General features: G+C 36.5%; 1 protein-coding gene across 1 annotated transcript in view; it reads left to right on the plus strand.

The window, feature by feature from the left end:
- LOC127416355 (MAM domain-containing glycosylphosphatidylinositol anchor protein 2-like) overlaps positions 1–21989 on the plus strand; it is a 232397-nt gene that overhangs the window by 102827 nt on the left and 107581 nt on the right. The window contains exon 4 of the mRNA XM_051655670.1: positions 11026–11222. Within this exon, the coding sequence (XP_051511630.1) occupies positions 11026–11222 (197 nt within the window). The remainder of the gene's footprint in view (positions 1–11025; positions 11223–21989) is intronic.

The raw sequence follows: 21989 nt of genomic DNA on the forward strand, positions 1-21989 counted from the left end.
GAGTTTTGTGTGCAATGTGGTTGGTTTCTAGGGTGTTTCCAGGTGTTTGTAAGTGTGTTCTGCATCAGGCCCGGCTCCACAGGGGGGCCTGGGTGGGCCTGGCCCACCCAATCATGAACTTGGCCCACCTTGAGAACTACACCTACACCCACCCCTCCAAATGTTGGTCCCACCCGGCGGGTCCTATGGCCCACCTTACTTCTTAGAGCTGGAGCCAGGCCTGGTTCTGCAAGTGCAGCACTAGTAGTAGGCTTCGCGATGTGTGAAAGGTGCCATGTGTTGTTCCTAGCAGGCTACCCAGACTTGCAGGCTCCTTATGGTTAGGATTAGGGCGAGGGCGGGGTTCGGACATCTGCTGCCTGACAGGAACAAACTGAGTCACCTTTGTACAACGGGTGATGCAGGTTTAAGCCCCGAATGTTTTCAGTCTTGTAATGATGTCAAAAGTACCAGTGCTTCAGTGTCAAGTTTATACTAAATATAAGTATATTTTTAGCATGAAGTTACATACTGTATATATATGTATACAGAATATATACAGCACCAATTCTAGGTACACCTGGATACAGTTTTTCTTGATTGTTGGCAGATAGGATGTTCCAAGCTTCTTGGAGAATTTGTCACAGTTCTTCTATCTATTTAGGTCTGTCTCAGTTGCTTCTGTCTCTTCATGTAATCTCGATGATGTTCAGTGGGGGGCTCTGTGGGGGCCATACCATGAGTTGCAGAACTCCCTGTTTTTCTATTATAATCTATTCTATTTGCAAAAGAATGTTGGAAGGAGAAAGGAAGGAATGGGGTCTAATATTTCCTGTTAACACACTAAAGCTGAAGATATAAATAACCATAAATTAACACATTGAATGATGAAGGATAATGTGACACATTATTTGCTAATTAGACTGGAGTGATGATAGCTGAAAATGGAGCTTTGTCATCATGGGTAAAAATAGAATTTTATCATAAATTAAAAAACATGCAACACCTATTTCAAACAGCAATAATACATTGCAACATTTCTAATATTTTTGCTAGTATTTTTGATCAATTTAATGCATCCGAGGTGAAGAGAAGCATCAGTTTTGTTTTGTTTTTTACCTTTGAATGGTGGTGTGTAATATAGAGGTATAATGTGGATTATATCTCTGTAATCTTGGCCAAAACGGAACATTCTGAATGCATCTTTTTTTCTTAAAAAAAAAAAAAACTTGCCAAATCTACTGGATATTTCCCTTCATTTTAATGAATGGGCATTTTCTGTCAATCACGCTAAACCACGCCCCCAGCATTGCGCATGTGTGTACGTCAAGACTGCAGGACAGACGTTCACCAAGAAGAATACCAATCCACAAATGGCTCAGCATTTATATATGCATTAAATTACACATAATGCATGACATATGTTCTTGTGGATGGGATTGTGAACAAAGTAAACCATATATTTGTGCATTCTGGTGCGTGGATTTGTGAATTGAGTGCGTGGATCTGTTGCGTGCATGTGTGGATCGGTTGCCCGTGGATTCCCGTGTGCATTTGTCGATCTGTTGCGTGCAAGTGTTCTGGCCACGCACGATAGTCAACATTGCACAACCACAGATGCAGAAATCCCACTTTTCATGTATATGTGGAACCTGCATAGCTTTCATAGGCTATTTAGGGGAGAAAAGATAGAAATACTCTTCATTCCCCTAACAAAAGTAGCCAGTTTGAACAGGAACGCCATTCTCCCACAAAATTCACTCCGTGGACTCTGTCCCCCCCATTTCCAGCCCTCATGCTAGATGATGATCTCTTGTTGAACATGGTTGAGCAACTAGCATCTCTGAAGAGACTGACCGGTGATTTTTAACAGTTGCTTTTACACATACTGTATACACATTTGCTGTATAAAACACACAACATAAATTATTTGTGGGGAACACAGAAGGCAGAAACATATATCTGTATTTCTATGGGTTTAGCATGTTGCTGTGTGGTTGCCAGGACATTATAATACTGTTGCTATGGTGTTCTGAGTGATTTTAGCCTGTAGCTATATGGTTGCTAGGGTGTTTTGGGTGGTTGCTTACTGGTCCACCAAGACACATGATTTGAGGTATTATTCATGTCAGTAGCACAAGCGCTGCAGGACGGGTTACACACTGAACATATAATACTTCAGTTTAATAAAAGTTTAACAACATCACTATGAGCAATAGTAATGAAGATGAGTGACTTAACAAACACCACTAAATATATTTGATTTGAGGTTTTGATTGCAACTTCATTTTATCAAGTGTATAAACAGATTTGAGGGTGGTCATAAATTGTGCCTGAAGAGAATTACCTTCATCTTGTTGCTTAATGAACGTCATAAAAACATGATCATGCTCTGTGTTTCGTTTTAAAGGCTCATTCAGGAAGCTCACACAGTGCACTCTTCAAAGCGGAGAGTAACATATTGTCTTGGTGACTTCTATCCGAAACAACCTCTTGCGTCAGTCTCACATGAAGTGCACACATCTCTCAAAATCTAAACATTAATTAAAGACTAAATGGATGGTATAAAGCCAGCAATCAGGTTTGATTGATTCGTAAGAGGTGCATCATAGTTCTGGTAATAAATGACACTCAAAAACTAAATTCGGTTAACCGTATTTTTTGTTCTGGCTCCGGTGTTCCACAGCCTCCTTGCCAAATGGTAACCGGTTAAAACGATATAAATGAACGGTTAATAATATTATTTTTAAAATGACTGTACTCTGTGCTAAGGGTGGGTGATAAACCAGTTGTAGTGTTTCCAGATCTCACAAGAGACACAAGTGACCTGGTCTGGAAAAACAAGCTCAAAATAAGGGACTTGTCTCACCCAAAATAAGCAATTCGTTTTTACCATGTGGGGAAACTGTCAGGATAGAAATCATAGCAATCATATTATAGAGTAGGGTATTTAAAGTAATGTCTTTTCAGTTAATGTATTCTTAATGTTAAATATATTCCCAAAAATGTTTCAAATGTTTCAAATATTAATTTTGCCACCTACAGTTAATAGCCTAAATCTCTCTCTCCTGCATGCATGAACACACTGCGTGGGCACGTTTGGATTTAACATAAACTTTCGCGGGCCAAATTATTTTAATTTATTTAACATTGGTTTTTAAACTAGCGATGTCTTTAAAAATCAAGAGTCGTATGGATTATTTTGATGCATCCTAAATATGCATTTTGGACCATCACTTGCATTGTTTAAAGGAGGAGGCCTGTAATGAAATGCTAAAAATCTTAAATTCTGCTTTGATGAAGAAAGAAACTCAGATACATCTTGGATGGCCTGAGGGTGAGTAAATTATCAGCACATTTTCATTTTTGGGTGAACTATTCCTTTAAGGCCACCTAATATAAACTGGGTCCCAGTATTCTTATAAGAATCACTTGAAAAGGTTACTTTGAGCTGAAACACTTAAAAAAAAACTTTTAATAGAACAAAAAAAAAAAAAAAAAAAAATCAACTGAAAATGTACATCTGGAACTAGCTAAATATATATATATATTTTTTAGTGTTTAGAGGATTAAAAGTTTTAAAAGCAGGTGATCGCAAGATCTTTAATGACATCTGCGCCAAAGTAGAAAGTTTAATTTACACATTTCTATACCTACCCATCCCCTTGTGTTCATTTATCAGATATAAGTAATCAATTGTCTAGAAAGCACCCAGAACACCCTTGCAACCACATAGCAACACCCACAACATGGCGGTGAGTTTTGAGAATGCGGTATTGTCTCATTTGCTGCATTTGCTGTATTTATTATATTTTCAGTCTCTCTTTATCTGTCCTGCACAAAGTGACAATATTTACACAGAAAACAGGCACACAAATGACACACGGGTTGCTGGTGTCGTGTGTAATCCAGTCAGTCAGTGATTAGTGCCGCCCAGTCGGGGTGAATTTCCTTCTGCTCCTGAAACACCCAGAACTGACAGCTTGATCGCTCTGATGGGTGTTTTTTCTATAATGACCGCTATAGATTACAGCAGGAGATCGCCGCTGTGCATTTGATTAAACTCACAGTCTGCACCGTCACTGATGTGATGGGTATATAGCAGAGAGATACAGTGAAATCAACTCGTCTCACAGTGTGATGATCATCATTTCTGTAATACACAGATAAAAGACGCCCCTCTTAAGTCTTGCTCTTGTCATGCTGTTTTCTTATTTCATTGTTTACTCTGTCATTACGCAGCACCTTTTGAACTTTCCGACTTTTAAACTTTTTTGGTAAAACAGACAGACGTTTGGAAATATGCTCTGGTCAATCTCAGGCAGCTTTATTAATTATAACTTGATTATTTAAACACTGTCAAGAAAATGAACAGGATGTTTATGCTGTTGTTTTCCCTCCAAAAATGATGTCACTTCCTGGAGGATGATGTCATTAAGGAGCTGGCCTTTGTTAGTTAAATTTTACAAAAGACTAGCAGGATGGAAAGTTACACAGTTACGCAATATAAACTTGCAAATACGACTTTATTTCTTACAGTTACGAGAAAAAAGTCACAGTTGTGAGACATAAAAGTCTGAATGACCTCTTTTTTCTTTTTTATTACACTGCTGGATCTGTCTTCCATAATCATCTGCTAGTTAAGTTATTAAAACCAGACACTAATGTTTCTAAAAGTTCATCACATTTAATTCTTTTCCTAGATACATTATTAAAACAAACAAAAAATGGGATTATATTATTGTATTTACTACTGAAAATGTCAGGCACCTTGTCAGTCCTGCGGTCCGATGTCACAGTCAGGCCGAACTCTCAGGTCACATCAGGCTTTGCAGACTATTGTGAGAAATCATGTCCTAATTATGAAATTCAAAATGGTAATACAGAGAAATTAACTTGACCTTTTTTTAAAGAAATTATAACTTTTTTCACACAATTGCATTGCATATGAAACTCAAAATTGATACTTTATTTCACGCATATATTAAACAATCGCAGCTTTGTAGAATGCAATTGCAAATTTTCATCATACAATCATGACTTTATATAACACAACTGCAAGTTTATTTCATGCAATCACAAATTTATATCATGCAATTACGACTTTATAAAACACAATGTTTAATTTATATCACGCAATTGCAAACTGACATCATGCAATCACAACTTTATATCACGCAATCGCAAATTAACATTATACAGTCGTGACTTTATATCACTCAATCGTGAGTTTATATCACGCAAACACAATTTTATATCACACATTCGTAAATTTATATCACACAATCATGACTTTATATCACGCAAATGCAACTTTATATCACACAATCGTAAATTTATATCATACAATCATGACTTTATATCAAGCAAATGCAACGTTATATCACACAATCGTAAATTTTTATCATGCAATCGTCAGTTTATATCACGCAAACACAACTTTATATCACACAATCATAAATTTATATTATACAATCGTGACTTTATATCACTCAATCGTGAGTTTATATCACACAAACACAACTTTATATCACACAATCATGACTTTATATCACGCAAATGCAACTTTATATCACACAATCGTAAATTTATATCATACAATCATGACTTTATATCAAGCAAATGCAACGTTATATCACACAATCGTAAATTTTTATCACACAATCGTAAATTTATATCACACAAATGCAACATTATATCACACAATCGTGACTTTATATCACACAATCGTGACTTTATATCACACAAATACAACTTTATATCACACAATCATAAATTTGTATCATGCAATCATGACTTTATATAATGCAATTGCAAGTTTATTTCATGCAATCACAAATTTATATCATGCAATTACGACTTTATAAAACACAATGTTTAATTTATATCACGCAATTGCAAACTGACATCATGCAATCACAACTTTATATCACGCAATCCAAATTAACATTATACAGTCGTGACTTTATATCACTCAATCGTGAGTTTATATCACGCAAACACAATTTTATATCACACATTCGTAAATTTATATCATACATTCATGACTTTATATCACACAATCATGACTTTATATCACGCAAATGCAACTTTATATCACACAATCGTAAATTTATATCATACAATCATGACTTTATATCAAGCAAATGCAACGTTATATCACACAATCGTAAATTTTTATCATGCAATCGTCAGTTTATATCACGCAAACACAACTTTATATCACACAATCATAAATTTATATTATACAATCGTGACTTTATATCACTCAATCGTGAGTTTATATCACGCAAACACAACTTTATATCACACAATCATAAATTTATATTATACAATCGTAACTTTATATCTCTGAGTTCCCCAGAGAGGATACCCACAGTGCTTTTCTTTCTTTTCTTTAAATAGATCCAGAGAAGAGCATGTTACGGATTAAACCGTGTCAGTCCTCATTCCCAAATGAACATATAACACCTGCAACGACACCTACATTTACTCCAAGATAAATTAAAGCTAATAACTGAACGTTAATTAATTTATGTATTGATTCAAGTCTTAGTAAAAGCGATAGTAAATAAACAGTTCACTGCATCAAAATGAGAGTGTTATGAGACATTATAGACAGCTCTGTTCACTTACGCTAATGTTATTAGACGTGTACTCGCTATTAAATAAAGTTTTTCTCTTTTCAAGTGACTGTAATAATCATTTGCATTGATTCTGGTTTATAGTCTCCACAATTTTAATGAAATCACTGTGTTCACTGTTAAAAATGCACTATTATGTTCATTTAACTGTGATGTGATAAACAACTTAAATTATTTCCATGTTTAACAATTGTGAGTTCAACATTTAATCCAGTGTATTAATACATACTGTACTGTATATGTTGGGGACATTAACTGTATAGTATTTATAAAGAATAGTGCTTTACAGAAAACATAAAAATACATAAATGTCACATACATAAAATAAAACAATGGTTAAAATCAAATTTAAAATAGAGTGGATGACAGTTGTTTTTTATGTTGCCATTCTGTGCTGTACCTTACAGACCATTTCAAGTTGTTCAGATGTTTCCGTCACCCTGAATATTAATTTTGATAGTTCAGCAGGTTTTGAGGACGCTTGTGTAACATGCTTGTGTTTGTGGCTGCTGCACTCTGGGGTGATGAAATAAGTTTTTCACTGGCAGTCTTTGAAAATGAGCACACAAATCACTCACGCACATCACAGGTAACTGCACTGCACCAAAATGAGCGCATGTCGCAGCAGAAGGTTGTTGATTGTGGGTGGATATTTGTTTGAAATTCATCATATTCTTAACCCAGAGCACACATTTGCATATTTACATATTTATTCCTGATTTCTCCCAGCGCCTGTTTTATGACATTTTGCGATAAGTAGCCATAAAACAAATTATATGATGCATGAGATGCATGCACTTTGACATTTTTATAAAATACTGAATAATTTGTTTTGCAGACAAGCTGAAATGCATAGCGTTAAGGGGTTGTTGAAATAGTAACAGTGATGGTTGACTCAGCAAACACCAGAACTTAAAACAGTGACCAAACACAAGATGTCTAAGCTGATTCATGTCAAAGAAAAATAAACTTTTTTCAAATTTTTTGGATTTTGTTAATACATTTTCCAAAGAAAGAAACACAAACGATGATGAAAGCCAACATATTAAATTCAGTGCATCGATATTTACTGAGTAATCCACTATTTTCTCGAGGGGGGGTCAAAATGACAATTTCCACCAATGAATTTGGAGCAAAACTACATGTCAAAAAAATCAACTTTGAAAGGGGTCAGTGTGATGATTTTATTTTTACACAGAGATAGGTAGTTCTATTTCTAAAATCAGTTGACGTCAGCACCTCTTGGTGAATTATATGTCAATGGTGTGAGTCCAAAAATGGGAAAAAACACTTTTTTGTGTAGCTTTTTCAAAGTTTGAGTGCCTATAACTCCAGAAATATTAACGATATCTTAATATACTTTTAGATTCTGATTCAGAACAAACTTTTCTGTTTCTGTTTTCTTTTTTAAGGTCCTATATGGTTAAATCCCAGAGATATCGGGCTCTCGATGTGGCTCCATCCTTAAATTGTTCAATTTGACCCATTTTCAATGGTCCAAAACCAAATGCGTTAGTTGTTCTTGTCCAACAGAACTAAGGTCTGAAGAACAAAATGTACTGAAGATAGAAATGTATCTTTATTCATTAAGGCAACTTCAACGCTCGGATTACATTTGGATCTTCGTTGGATCCCGAGAGCGAGAAGAGACACTAAACTAATGTGAAACATTTTCTGTGTTATGCATTTCCTTTCTAAATCGTAATGATGTAAATAGAGGATATTATTAGCATTGTTGGCATTGAGAAGGTCGGCACTGATCAGCTTTGATTCATATCCAGAATATCTTCCATTCGCTGGTCAACTGCTTCTTTAAATCAACATTAGAGTTCATGGTGAATTTATCACATTTCACACTGTGGATCTTGTGCAGTTATGCACAGCATGCAAATGGATCCATCATTAAAGTATTATAAGGATAAGGTCAGTATTAGCATGAGAAATTACATCATCTTCTCGTTGAGCACCATTTGGAAAGGCTTAAAGTGTCACGCTTGACAACGATTGCCTGAGAATCCAGTAAATCTGTCCAGTCATCCAACACTCTGTCAAACACCCGTTAGATGTACTGGAGGAAAAACAAATCACAAAAATTAAATCTCAAATTGTGCTCCGTTTTCTCTTTTGAATACCGCAGGTTCAATGATTTGACATAATTTTTATTTTTTTGTCTAGATCTATTGCAATTTACACGCAGAAATAACTTGAATACACCTCTACTATGGTGAACAAGTTTTTAATTTCTGAGTTTCGGATATATATATATATATATAAACCATTTGAATAATTAATTAAAAAAATATATATATTCCCATTAAATCTGAAATTATTGAAAAAAAATGTTGGCATAAGTAGTTTGGAATACTCGTTTACTATTATTTCTTAAAAAAAAAAAAAAATATATATATATATATATATATATATATATATATATATATATATATAAAATAAAAACACAGTAAAAAAAATTGTGCCGACCAAATGATTGTGAGGTGATGTAACCAACATGTAGCTTTTAATGAATTAATAATTTATTTAATAATTTTAATGAAAATACACATTTTGTTCATGTCAAATGGTGTAACCCTAAGACAAAGTCTTAATATTTGTAACTCACCATAACCTTGAAAAATATGTTTGAAAACTTTTGAAATGAATGATTATGTTATTTACAGGAAAGTATTTTAATACCTTTTACTTGATGGCTACACGACATGACAGTTTTTTTTAAATTTTTTATTTTGTATTATTTTTCCCCTTTTCTCTCCAATTTGGAATGCCCAATTCCCAAGTCATCGTAGTGGCGTAGTGACTCGCCTCAATCTGGGTGGCGGAGGGCGAATCTCAGTTGCCTCCGCGTCTGAAACCGTCAATCCGCGCATCTTATCACATGGCTTGTTGAGCACGTTACCGCGGAGACGTAGCTGTTCTCCGTGGCATCCATGCACAACTCACCACGCGCCCCACCGAGAGCGAGAACCACTAATCACGACCACGAGGAGGTTACCCCATGTGACTCTACCCTCCCTAGCAACCGGACCAATTTGGTTGCTTAGGAGACCTGGCTGGAGTCACTCAGCATGTCCTGGATTCAAACTCGTGACTCCAGGTGTGGTAGTCAGCATCTTTACTTGCTGAGTAAACCCAGGCCCCCAACGTGACATTTTTAAGATATGAAGTAAACGTTTTTGTAGAAAATGCTATAAATGTTTTTTTTTCTTCTTTAAATGTATGAAACCAACTTGGACACAAAGATTACATTTCTACAAACATACATGCATTTTAAACTAGATTTTAATAAGATATCTTATTTTCAGACAACCGTATTTTTCAATGACCCATCAATTGTTCCTCATCGACAGAAATTCAGAACAATTTGAGGTTTTTTTGTCTGTCTTCTGAGAAAAAGACTCCATTAATCTCACGCATGTCTCCTCTAGAGGTTCAGAAGAGATCTCAACCATGTCTCAAAATGTGCTCAGATGTTAAAGTCAATATACAAACATTTCTCATCAGATTCTCCCAAGAGTAAATGCTCTGAGCTATGAGATCTACATTCATTTTATAGCTCGGTACTCTATCTGTATGTCAACAACTGACTCATTTGGGAATTTTAGGAGAAGCATCTGAGACCACGATGATACTTCAATGAAACACAGTAACTCTTCATGGAACCCCATTAAGTCTCTTGAGTTACTGTGTGAAAGTGCAGACTTTAAGCAATAAAATCTTCCTCTGAGTAATTAAAACTATTTATCACTATCTCTATCGGGAGTAAAGATTGGCTAATATTATCTGAAGGGCTGATGGGTGCAACACAAGTGTTGGTGGAGGACATCGGTGGTCCATTGTGAAGATCAGCAGGTGTTGCTTTAGTGTCTCCTGTATGAGGGATCGTCCTGCAGATCATTGATAAAGAACATCGAAGTGTCCTTCAGTGGAAGAGATTAATACAATTAATCTGCCAGCACCAGCAATGATTTCTTCTGCTCTTGGAAAAGCTGATGAAAGTGTCGAGTGATTTGGTCCATCACAATATTTCATTCTCAAACTCACACGCTACATATCTGTGTTTGTTTTCTTTAACTCTGACAGCTGAGGAAAGCTTTATTTTCAATTCCTGCTAGAGATGATTCAGAAGCTTACTCATATACCACATTAGTGATTCTATTTTCAAATGTTTTCCTCTTTTGTATGATTTTTCAGTGGCATTTACACATTTCTAAAAGCTATTTTCAACTCTCTGTTAACATACAATAGCTCGTTAGTCGTATGGACTACTACTGGATACATTAAAAGCACTTTTTGTCACATTTGGAGTTTGATAGTGTCCATCATCATTCACGGACACTGCATTATTAGTGAGAAGTCATTAATGTAATGTTGTTTCGTGTCTCGTCAGATCTTGATGATCCGGTGGTGACGGTACATCAGAGTATCGGTGAAGCTAAAGAACAGTTCTACTACGAGCGGACGGTTTTTCTGCGATGTGTCGCCAACTCCAACCCTCCCGTACGTTATAGCTGGCACCGCGGGCGAGATGTTCTCTCACAGGGCTCTGATAAAGGTGTCGAGATCTACGAACCCTTCTTTACCCAGGTAAGAATTCAACCCTTACAGTATCATACATGTATGATACAGTATCATAATAATACTTTGTTTTAGACGTGCTATCATGAAAACTAAAATTACACAACATTATTGTGGCAGTACCATTGTACAATGATGGCATCAGATGACAATATAATGGAATTTTTTTATATGATGGTACTTAATTTTCTACTTTTGTATTTGTCGAATAAAGCTTCTAATTTATGACGTATTGAATGATTACTTTATTGGTGCACCATGATATTTAAATGTTTTTTCCACCGTAAATACAATATAACATGATAGAACAATGGTACTTTTTGGTTATTTACCTTCAAAGTGGCTCTTGTTTCTGTTGCAAGCCTGTTGTTTTATTTTGGTATGACTACCGGAATATAATAAGTAATATTATAATGTATTATAATAATATATTATTTATATTTTCATGCTTTGTTTTATTTATTTATTTATTTTTGGAATGACTACCTGAACTGTATATGTATATATATATTATATTATTTATATTTAAATATTATAATAAGTAATATTACAGTGTATTATAATAATATATTATTTATATTTTCATGCTTTGTTTTATTTATTTATTTATTTTTGGAATGACTACCTGAACTGAATTTATATATAACATTTATATTTAAATATTGTAATAATTAAAATTATAATTCATATTAGTGTATTATAATAATATATTATTTATATTTTTATGATTTATTTTATTTATTTTTTTATTTCTTGGTATGACTACCTGATCTGGACTTATAATATTTATATGAAATTATTATAATACATAACGTTGTAATGTACTGTATATTAGAGTATTATAACAGTGTTTTATTTATATTTTCATGCGTTGATTTATTTATTTATTTTTTGGTATGACTACCCGAACAGGACTTATTTATTTTTTGTACTTTTTATATAGAATTATTATAACAGGTAATATTATAGTGTATATTAGTGTATTATAATAGTGTATTATTTATATTTTAATGCTTTGTTTTATTATATATATATATATATATATATATATATATATATATATATATATATATATATATATATATTATTATTATTATTATTATTATTATTATTATTTTTATTTTTATTTTTTTGTACATTAGTGTATTATAATAGTGTATTATTTATATTTTAATGCTTTGTTTTATTATATATATATATATATATATATATATATATATATATATATATATATATATATATATATATATATATTATTATTATTATTATTTATTTTTATTTTTATTTTTTTGTACATTAGTGTATTATAATACAATATTATTTATATTTTAATGCTTTGTTTTATTATATATATATATATATATATATATATATATATATATATATATATATATATATATATATATATATATTATTATTATTATTATTTATTTTTTATTTTTTTGTACATTAGTGTATTATAATACATTATTATTTATATTTTAATGCTTTGTTTTATTATATATATATATATATATATATATATATATATATATAATAATATTATTATTATTATTATTTATTTTTTATTTTTTTGTACATTAGTGTATTATAATACAATATTATTTATATTTTCATGCTTTGTTTTATTTATTTATTTATTTATTTATTTTGGCATGACTATCTTAACTGTATTTATATATATTATTTTTTTTTAATTATTATAATAAGTAATATTATAGTGTACAACTCTATATTAGTGTATTATAATGCATTATCATTTATATTTTCATGCTTTGTTTTATTTATTTATTTATTTATGTATTTATTGGTATGTCTACCTGAACAGGACTTGTAAATTATTTATATTTAATTATTATTATAATAGGTAATATTAAAGTGTTCATTAGTGTATTATAAAACAATATTATTTATATTTTCATGATTTGTTTTATTTTATTGATTGATTTATTTATTTATTTTGGCATGACTACCTGAACTGTATTTATATTATTTATACTGAATTATCGTAATAAGTAATATTATAGTGTACAACTCTATATTAGTGTATTATAATACATTATTATTTACATTTTAATACATTGAATGACTCCCTGAACTGGAAATGGTTTGAATAGTTTCAGCAGCAGCATCATGATGAAGCACAGAGCGGTTAATCATGTAGACAATTAGCCTGGGTTTGGACAGGAAGTGAGGAGTTTAACTTAGTGTCTTCTTCTGTTTTCCTCATCGCTCTCTGAATGCACGCTGAATCTCACATCTGTCATTTTAAACTCAGCGTGAGAACGCCGCTAGTAATTAGCACGTCATAGCATGTAGCCTCATCTGAGCTCATCGGCTCGCAGAGCTGCAGAAACATACAGAACACACATGTTTGGGCCGTATTTGCATGTGTTGTGTCACAAAACGTCAATCCAAAATTTCACACGCGCATCAGGCCAGAGAACTGAAGCACTAACGCGTCTCACATGTCAGTGGAAGCCGTCAATTGTTTGAGTCTCAAACAGAACGCTGGTGTTTGTTTATTTCACTGTGGTTGTCATGAGAACAGCTAGCTGTGATGTAATCGCCTCTCTCATTGATCTGTCTCTTTACCTCGTGGTTTGTCACAGAGACGCAGACAGAAAGATACATTGCTGCGTGGTCGCTAGGGTGTTCTGAGTTAAGGGCATTGTTATGCAGTTACTAGGGTGTTTCAGGGCTCCAGACTAGCACTCGAGAGCAGTGGCACCGGGACAGATGGTGGCACCAGCACCAGATGGTGGCGCCAGCACCTGATTTGGTAGCACCAGTTGGGAGATGGAGGTCTGGGGCGTTTAAAATGAAATATGTAAAGACACAAATCTGGACTGGGTAAAAACATTGTTTTTCTGATGTATTGCAATCTTCATTTGAACGATCTCAAAATCAGTGATTAAATCCCAAGACCGATCTTTAACTCTATGCGCAACCTTCTACAACGCATATGCAACCAGATGTGACTATAAATGTCTTTAATTGGCCACTAGCTGGTAAATGTTGAGATTTCTCTCAGTGATTGAGCAGTATAGTGGCGAAGAAGTTCAGCAGCGAGATTCTTTCACTGTGTGTTGAGAGTAATAGTTTGCTTTGATTTGTTCTTTGTGATGTGTGTCCAAAGACACAAAATCCAAATGTCATCGAATAATGTCTCTTTTAATATCCTTTCTGTTCTTTACAATCAGTTATTGATGAAAAACAACACAAAATAAACATTTAATTCTAATCACGCATAGTACGGATGCGGTGAAACACGGAGACGCTCTTTACTGAATTGCTGCTGTATCTAATCTAATGATAAAATGTAACGTTTATAATTAATGTTTTCTTAATGTACTTAGTTAGAAAGTCCCTGTATAATTAATCATTAATGAGAGATACCGTATGTATATATAGATAGATAGATAGATATACAATATATATATATATACATACAGTACATGTATGGCAGGCTTTTCCCTGCCTCTCTAGAGCTGGTGAGGGGGACAAGGGGAGGGAAAAACAAAAACAAAAAAAAGAGGAGAGGGAAAGGGCAAGGCGGAGTAGAAGTGAGAGAGAGAGAGGAGAGAGAGGAAAAAAACTTGCTTGCCGGTTCCCAGACACGCCGTCGCCTGGTCCTCGATCACTCCTCCACCCTCTGGTGGACGACAGCTGCTCCTCCCTGGGCGGACCAGAGCAAGTCCTCCGACCCCTGGCGGTGGAACGCCCCTCCGCGTTTTGGCGGCCGGCAGCGAGCCCGTCCTCCCCTCGTGGATGGCGGCCGTTCCTCCACGTCCAGGCGGCCGGCAGCGACTCCTCCTGCTCATTGGGGCGGATGGCAGTGGCGAAGACTTCACAACAGAGCATCCCTCCTCCTTCCCAGGTTTCGGCACCAATGTAACAAGGTTAAAATGGGAAAGGAGGAGACGGGAACCAGCTGAACAGTCAAAATAATATTTAATGAAACAAAAAGACACACAACACAAACACATACACGGCAGCCGCATGTGGCTCTCTCTTTCTTGAACTGCCGCATCCCACTGCACTTATCCCTCTCCTCAGCTGATTGGGGGCCCCGCCCTCTTCCTTGTCACACACACATACTAAGAGCAATTACTACTAATAGTGAATAGTTTGTCTCATGAACAGGGTTGGGAGGGTTACTTTTAAAATGTAATCTGTTACAAATACTGATTACTTAGAAAAAATGTAATCAGTAACGTAATCCAGTTACCTCGATAAGAAAGCAGTGTATTACTTTTAGTTACTTTTTGTGAATAAAGTCAAGAGAAAAGCAATATGTTCTCGTTTCCTTTTAATCATACCTTCTGAATGAAAACAAACCGTGTTTGAGTAATGTAGCTATTATTATAGATAAGAAAAACTCAGCAAATCAGGTGAGTCCTCTATCTGTTACAGAAAATAGTTTATTTTCTTATCAAGCAAATACAGTTAGAACAGATCCACTGAATTATGTCTTAGTTAACATTCAAAAACACTTCCGTATTTGCCAGTATTTTGAACTGTTCTTGACAATACATTTATAATAAGTATTAAAATCACATAAATTATCCATTGCACTTTCCCCCTAAGAACTTAATAACATGTTCAGTTCATCTGGTAATCATGTGTACAATTAGGATTTTTTTTAACAAAGAAAAACATTACAACATGAACGCATTTCAGAGACCAATTTTAGAGTTTCAGCTGAAGATGGAAATGAGAAGTCACACTAAAGTTTCGACAGTAGGTTTCTTGTGTACCGAAATACGGGCTGTTCACGGGGGGAGTGCACTGAACTGTAATGTTGTTTCCCTTTTCTCCATTGAAGAGACAAGAATGTCAGAATTTCCACATTCCTCATTTGCCTCAAGAGCACAGTGTTGATGTGAGATGTGTTATTTATACATGTGACACAAGTGGCACCAGATTCACGAGAGAATCACCGTTACAAGTATTCCGTTACTCCCCAAGTCTGCTCATGAAATACACATTCAACAGTACAGCATTTATTTTGAGTTGAATGCAGATGTAAATTTACAGATATTAACAACAGTAACATCTGGAAAAGGTAGTCCTAATTTCTACAGGACTAAATTGAAATATTCTCACAGTGCGAGTTAGGTCTCCTTTCATCAGGCTCTTGATGATTAAAGTACAGGCATCTCTTGGAATTTTCTGTAAACCATTTTACAGAACTGTCTCTTGGAATACTATTCTGTAAATCTAATTCTGTTCATTTCTGTTGGAATAAAAACAAAAATTGCTAGGTGGTTGCTAGGGCATTGCTGGGTTGTTCTGGGTGGTTGCTAGGGCGTTGCTAGATGGTTGTTATGGTGTTGCAAGATGGTTCTTAGAGTGTTGCTAGATGGTTCCTGGGGTGTTCTGGGTAGCTGCTAGGGTGTTTTGGCTGGTTGCTAGGGCAATGCTAGATGGTTGCTAGACTGTTCTAGGTGGTTGCTAGAGCATTGCTGGGTTGTTCTGGGTGGTTGCTGGGGCATTGCTAGATAGTTGATAGGGTGTTGCTAGATGTTTGCTGGTGTTCTGGGTAGCTGCTTGGGTGTTTTGAGTGGTTGCTAGGGCATTTCTAAATGGTTGTTAGGGTGTTGCTAGATGGTTGCTGGGTGTTCTGGGTAGCTGCTAGGGTGTTTTGAGCTGTTGCTAGGGCATTGCTAGATGGTTTTAGGCTGTTCTAGGTGGTTGCTAGAGTGTTACTGGGTTATTCTTAGGGAGTTGCTAGATGGTTGTTAGGGTGTTGCTAAAAGGTTGCTGGGTGTTCTGGGTAGCTTCTAGGGTGTTTTGGGTGGTTGCTATGGCATTTCTAGATGATTGCTAGGCTGTTCTAGGTGGTTGCTAGAGTGTTGCTGGGTTATTCTGGGTGGTTGCTAGGGAGTTGCTAGATGGCTGTTAGGGTGTTCTAGGTGGTTGCTAGGGCATTGCTGGGTTGTCCTGGGTGGTTGCTAGGGAGTTGCTAGATGGTTGTTAGGGTTGCTGGGTGTTCTGGGTAGCTTCTAGGGTGTTTTGGGTGGTTGCTATGGCATTTATAGATGATTGCTAGGCTGTTCTAGGTGGTTGCTAGGGCGTTGCTGGGTTGTTCTGGGTGGTTGCTAGAGTGTTGCTAGATGGCTGTTAGGGTGTTCTAGGTGGTTGCTAGGGCATTGCTGGGTTGTCCTGGGTGGTTGCTAGGGAGTTGCTAGATGGTTGTTAGGGTTGCTGGGTGTTCTGGGTAGCTTCTAGGGTGTTTTGGGTGGTTGCTATGGCATTTATAGATGATTGCTAGGCTGTTCTAGGTGGTTGCTAGGGCGTTGCTGGGTTGTTCTGGGTGGTTGCTAGAGTGTTGCTAGATAGTTGTAAGGGTGTTGCTAGATGGTTTCTGGGGTGTTCTGGGTAGCTGATGGGGTGTTTTGGGTGGTTGCTAGAGCATTGCTAGATGATTGCTAGGCTGTTGTAGGTGGTTGCTAGGGCATTGCTGGGTTGTTCTGGGTGGTTGCTAGGGCATTGCTTGATGGTTGTTAGGGTGTTGCAAAATGGTTGTTAGGGTGTTGCTAAATGGTTGCTGGTTTGTTTTGGGTAGCTGTTAGGGTGTTTTGGGTGGTTGCTAGGGCTTTGCTAGATGGTTGTTAGGGTGTTGCTAGATGGTTGCTGGGGTGTTCTGGGTGGTTTCTAGGGCATTGCTAGATGGTTGTTAGGGTGTTGCTAGATGGTTGCTGGGTTGTTCTGGGTGGTTACTAGACTGTTGCTACATGGTTTCTTGGGTGTTCTGGGTGGTTGCTAGGTGGTTGTTTATTGGCTCAAGTGAAAAGGGTCTCTGTGATAATCTGCTCTCTAGATCTGTCTAGAGTCCCTCCTTCAATGTAAGTCTATGTTTTTTTGTGTTTTTTTTTAGATGAAAATGGTAAGTGTGATCTGTTAGTGAAGTCACAGCACCTCTCCTTCTCTGGAGTATCTTTCCAGTATTACTATTTGAAAACATCACTGAGCCACAATTTGGACACATTTGTTCATTCTTTTTTTCTTTCTGATTTCATACCAAATGGATTTTTATTTCAATGAGTTTTGCATCAAGAGCTTGACAGCAGAACGCTATCAAGCATCCAGACACAGACGATGAGGTCACATTGACGGATCACGCCCGCATTATAAAATTACGTCTGTGGAGGGGGGTGTCTGAGTGATAATTGGAATATGAAAGCGAGAATCGCTCTTATTTCTGAGGACGGGTGCCGCGTGATCCGTCTGATATTCTAATCTATTCTGATGAGTGCGACGGCACATCAAAGAGCGTGATAATAAACTCGCCGGGCTGGTCTGTGTCTGCATCCAATCTGAAGATGCTGTACAAGCGTTCAGAACTGATGGGTATAAAGACCCCCTGCCTCACTGCGCTGTAATGTGGTGGCAAAAGACGATAAGGCCCTGCGACGCAATCCGTAGAGTGGCTATTATTTCCGCAAATTAAAATTGGCTTTGAAATGGGGAATGCAGCAAAGTAAATGGATTTTCAGCAGAACCGTAATGAGATGGAGATAAATAATGAACTCACATGTGCTGATGAAAGCTGTCACCGATGGAAGAGCAGTGTGCAACTTTAGGGGAGTTTTTATTTGTGTGTTCTTCATGCTGTGAAAAGTTCATGATATATAATATTGCACAGGGTGTTTGAGAGAATACAGCGGCATGAGATGTGCAGTCATGTTCTCTTCATGCACTGTGTTGATTTTAACATTTCGAATGGCTGTTTAGTGGCTGTTGTTATGTCATAGATGCTTTCTCGTCCAAAGTGACTTTCAGCGTCCTTACTACATCGGCGGAAACCTCTGCACGAATCTGTGGTTAATTGACTTGCTCAAGGATGATATAGTGCTCTAGTTAGTGACCTATTCCCAGTCACGTTTGATCAATGCTTTCATAGGCTTTGCTTGAAATTTAGGAAGTTGTTTTCTGTACTATTCTCACTGTCTTTCTCATGTTTAGTGCTGGAAAGTCCAAGGCATTTTAAAAGAATAGTTCACCCAAATTACTCCCTCTCATGCCATCCCAGATGTGTATGACTTTCTTTCTTCTGCTGAACACAAATGAAGATTTTTAGAAGAATATCTCAGCTCTGTTGGTCCATACAATGCAAGTGAATGGTGACTAGAACTTTGAAGCTCGAAAAAAGCACATAAAGGAAACATAAAAGTAATCCATAAGACTCCAGTGGTTTAATCCATGTCTTCAGAAGTGATATGATAGGTGTGGGTGAGAAACAGATCAATATTTAAGTCCTTTTTTACTATAAATCTCCACTTTCACTTTCACTTCCACATTTTTCTACTTTTGTTTTGGCGATTCACATTTTTCGTGCATATCGCCACCTACTGGGCAGGGAGGAGAATTTATAGTAAAAATAAACAAGTGCCCTTGGCAAATGTTGTCAATATTAATCTCAAGTCAACATATGGCTAATGCAAACCTCCACCTTAAACTCAGACACTTGCCGTATGCCTTTGATGTTTGGTCCTGCACTGGGTGATGGGGTTATAACCCACTGGAAACCGTTTCTCTGAGTTTGAGAGATCTTACAGCACTTTGAGTTGAACAGCTCTCTATAAACCAGCACACTTGATCTATACTTGAACTTTGGGTCACATAAGAAAAATAGATCATGTGATCAAACTGCAGCACAATATGAGTGTGACACCTCAGAAGCTGAAAATGGCTCTTGATTTTTGAAGTGATGATTCAGCCACTCACCACCTGAGAAATTGGGTTGCTCTGAATCAGTGGCAGTTTCAAGCAGATTTGGACTTTTATTAGACAAAAAATACCACATGCTAAACTTTACATCAGTGCTTCACAGCTGGTTTTGCTTCAGAATTTTCTATTGGAAACTTAAAGTGATAGCTCACCCAAAAATGAAAATTCTCTCATCATTTACTTATCCTCATGATATCCCAGGTGTGTATGACTTTCTTTCTTCACCAGAACACATTTGAAGAAAAATAGAAAAATATCTCCGCTCAGTAGGTCCTTAAAATGCAAGTGAATGGAGATTTCTCTTTGAAGCTGCAAAAATCACAGACAGTCAGCAGAAACGTCATCCATACGACTCCAGCGGATAATTTAATGTCTTCTAAAGCAACACGATCATTTTTGGTGTGAAAAAGATTCATATTTAAAGGTGCTGTAAGCCATTTTTTTATTGAAAATTATGCAAAAAATGTTCCTACTCCCCTAAAGATATTAATGAAATAAGTCTCCTGAGATATTGCACCGGTCTCTGGGACAGCTGTAGACTTTGTAAACAGCAAACAAAAATGTGTTGCTTTTCACCTGTCAATCATTTTGCTCGTTCTCATAGTGTTGTATTTGAAGCGGATCATTGAGGCTGTGATTCATAATGTTTGTCAGTTGAGGGTGTTATTGTGCCACTGTTGAATTTGACAGCCACAGGAACAAACAATGCAGCTCTTTTGCTCGGTTTTGGTTACAAAATTATCTCTGGAGGGTGTTTTGGAATGAGGGGTCGTGGCTAATTCAACAGCTCAGAACACTAAAATCACTTACAGCACCTTTAAGTACTTTTAACTGTAATCCAATGTTTCACGAGAGGGTGGAGTCCAAGTGGTCTCTCGCGTGATGTAATCACGTTGCCATGGATACTGAAGTAATCCCACGTTCTTGACTCAGTTGAGACATCCAGGATGAGCACACAAACACACCATTGTGAGTAAAGAAACAGATAAATACAGATCTAAACCAAAACCAATGAAGTTTCTGTACAGCGTTCCTCCTACACAGTTGTAAACAGCACCGCTCTTCTGGCTGTGACGCACGTGCATCAGTTCTCGTGTGTTTCAAATGCCAATGTGATCACGTCACACGTGCATACCGCTGCAGAATGGAAGTTTAATTTAGAGTTAAATAGTACTTAAATATTAATCATTTTCACACCATATGTGATCGTGTCGCTTTAGAAGACATACATTTTACCGCTGGAGTCATATCGATGATGTTTATGCTGACTGTCTGTGATTTTTGGAGCTTCAAAAGAGAAATCTCCATTCACTTGCATTTTAAAGACCTACTGAGCGGAGATATTTTTCTATTTTTCTTCAAATGTGTTCTGGTGAAGAAAGAAAGTCATACACACCTGGGATATCATGAGGATGAGTAAATAATGAGAGAATTGTCATCTTTGGGTGAACTATCCCATTAACACAGTACCAAAATTGTTTATCATACAAAAATAAACAAAAATGTCTTTAACATCAAACATTGAAATGTATTAATATTAATGTCAATGGGGGGCCTGGGTATCTCAGCGAGTACTGACGCTGACTATCACACCTGGAGTCGTGAGTTCGAATCCAGGGCGTGCTGAGTGACTCCAGCCAGGTCTCCTAAGCAACCAAATTGGCCCGGTTGCTAGGGAGGGTAGAGTCACATGGGGTAACCTCCTCATGGTCGCTATAATGTGGTTCTCGCTCTCGGTGGGGTGCGTGGTGGGTTTTGTGTGGATGCTGCGGAGAATAGTGTGAAGCCTCCACACGCACTAGGTCTCCATGGTAACGCGCTCAACAAGTCATGTGATAAGATGCGCGGATTGACGGTCTCAGATGCGGAGGCAACTGAGATTTGTCCTCCGCCACCCGGATTGAGGCGAGTCACTACGCCACCACGAGGACTTAGAGCGCATTGGGAATTGGACATTCCAAATTGGGGAGAAAAATAAAATAACAAAATAAATAAATAAATATTAGTGTCAATGGCATGATGCTCTTTTTTTGTTGGTCC

Source organism: Myxocyprinus asiaticus, chromosome 25, assembly GCF_019703515.2.
Source record: "Myxocyprinus asiaticus isolate MX2 ecotype Aquarium Trade chromosome 25, UBuf_Myxa_2, whole genome shotgun sequence".
NCBI lineage: Eukaryota > Metazoa > Chordata > Actinopteri > Cypriniformes > Catostomidae > Myxocyprinus > Myxocyprinus asiaticus.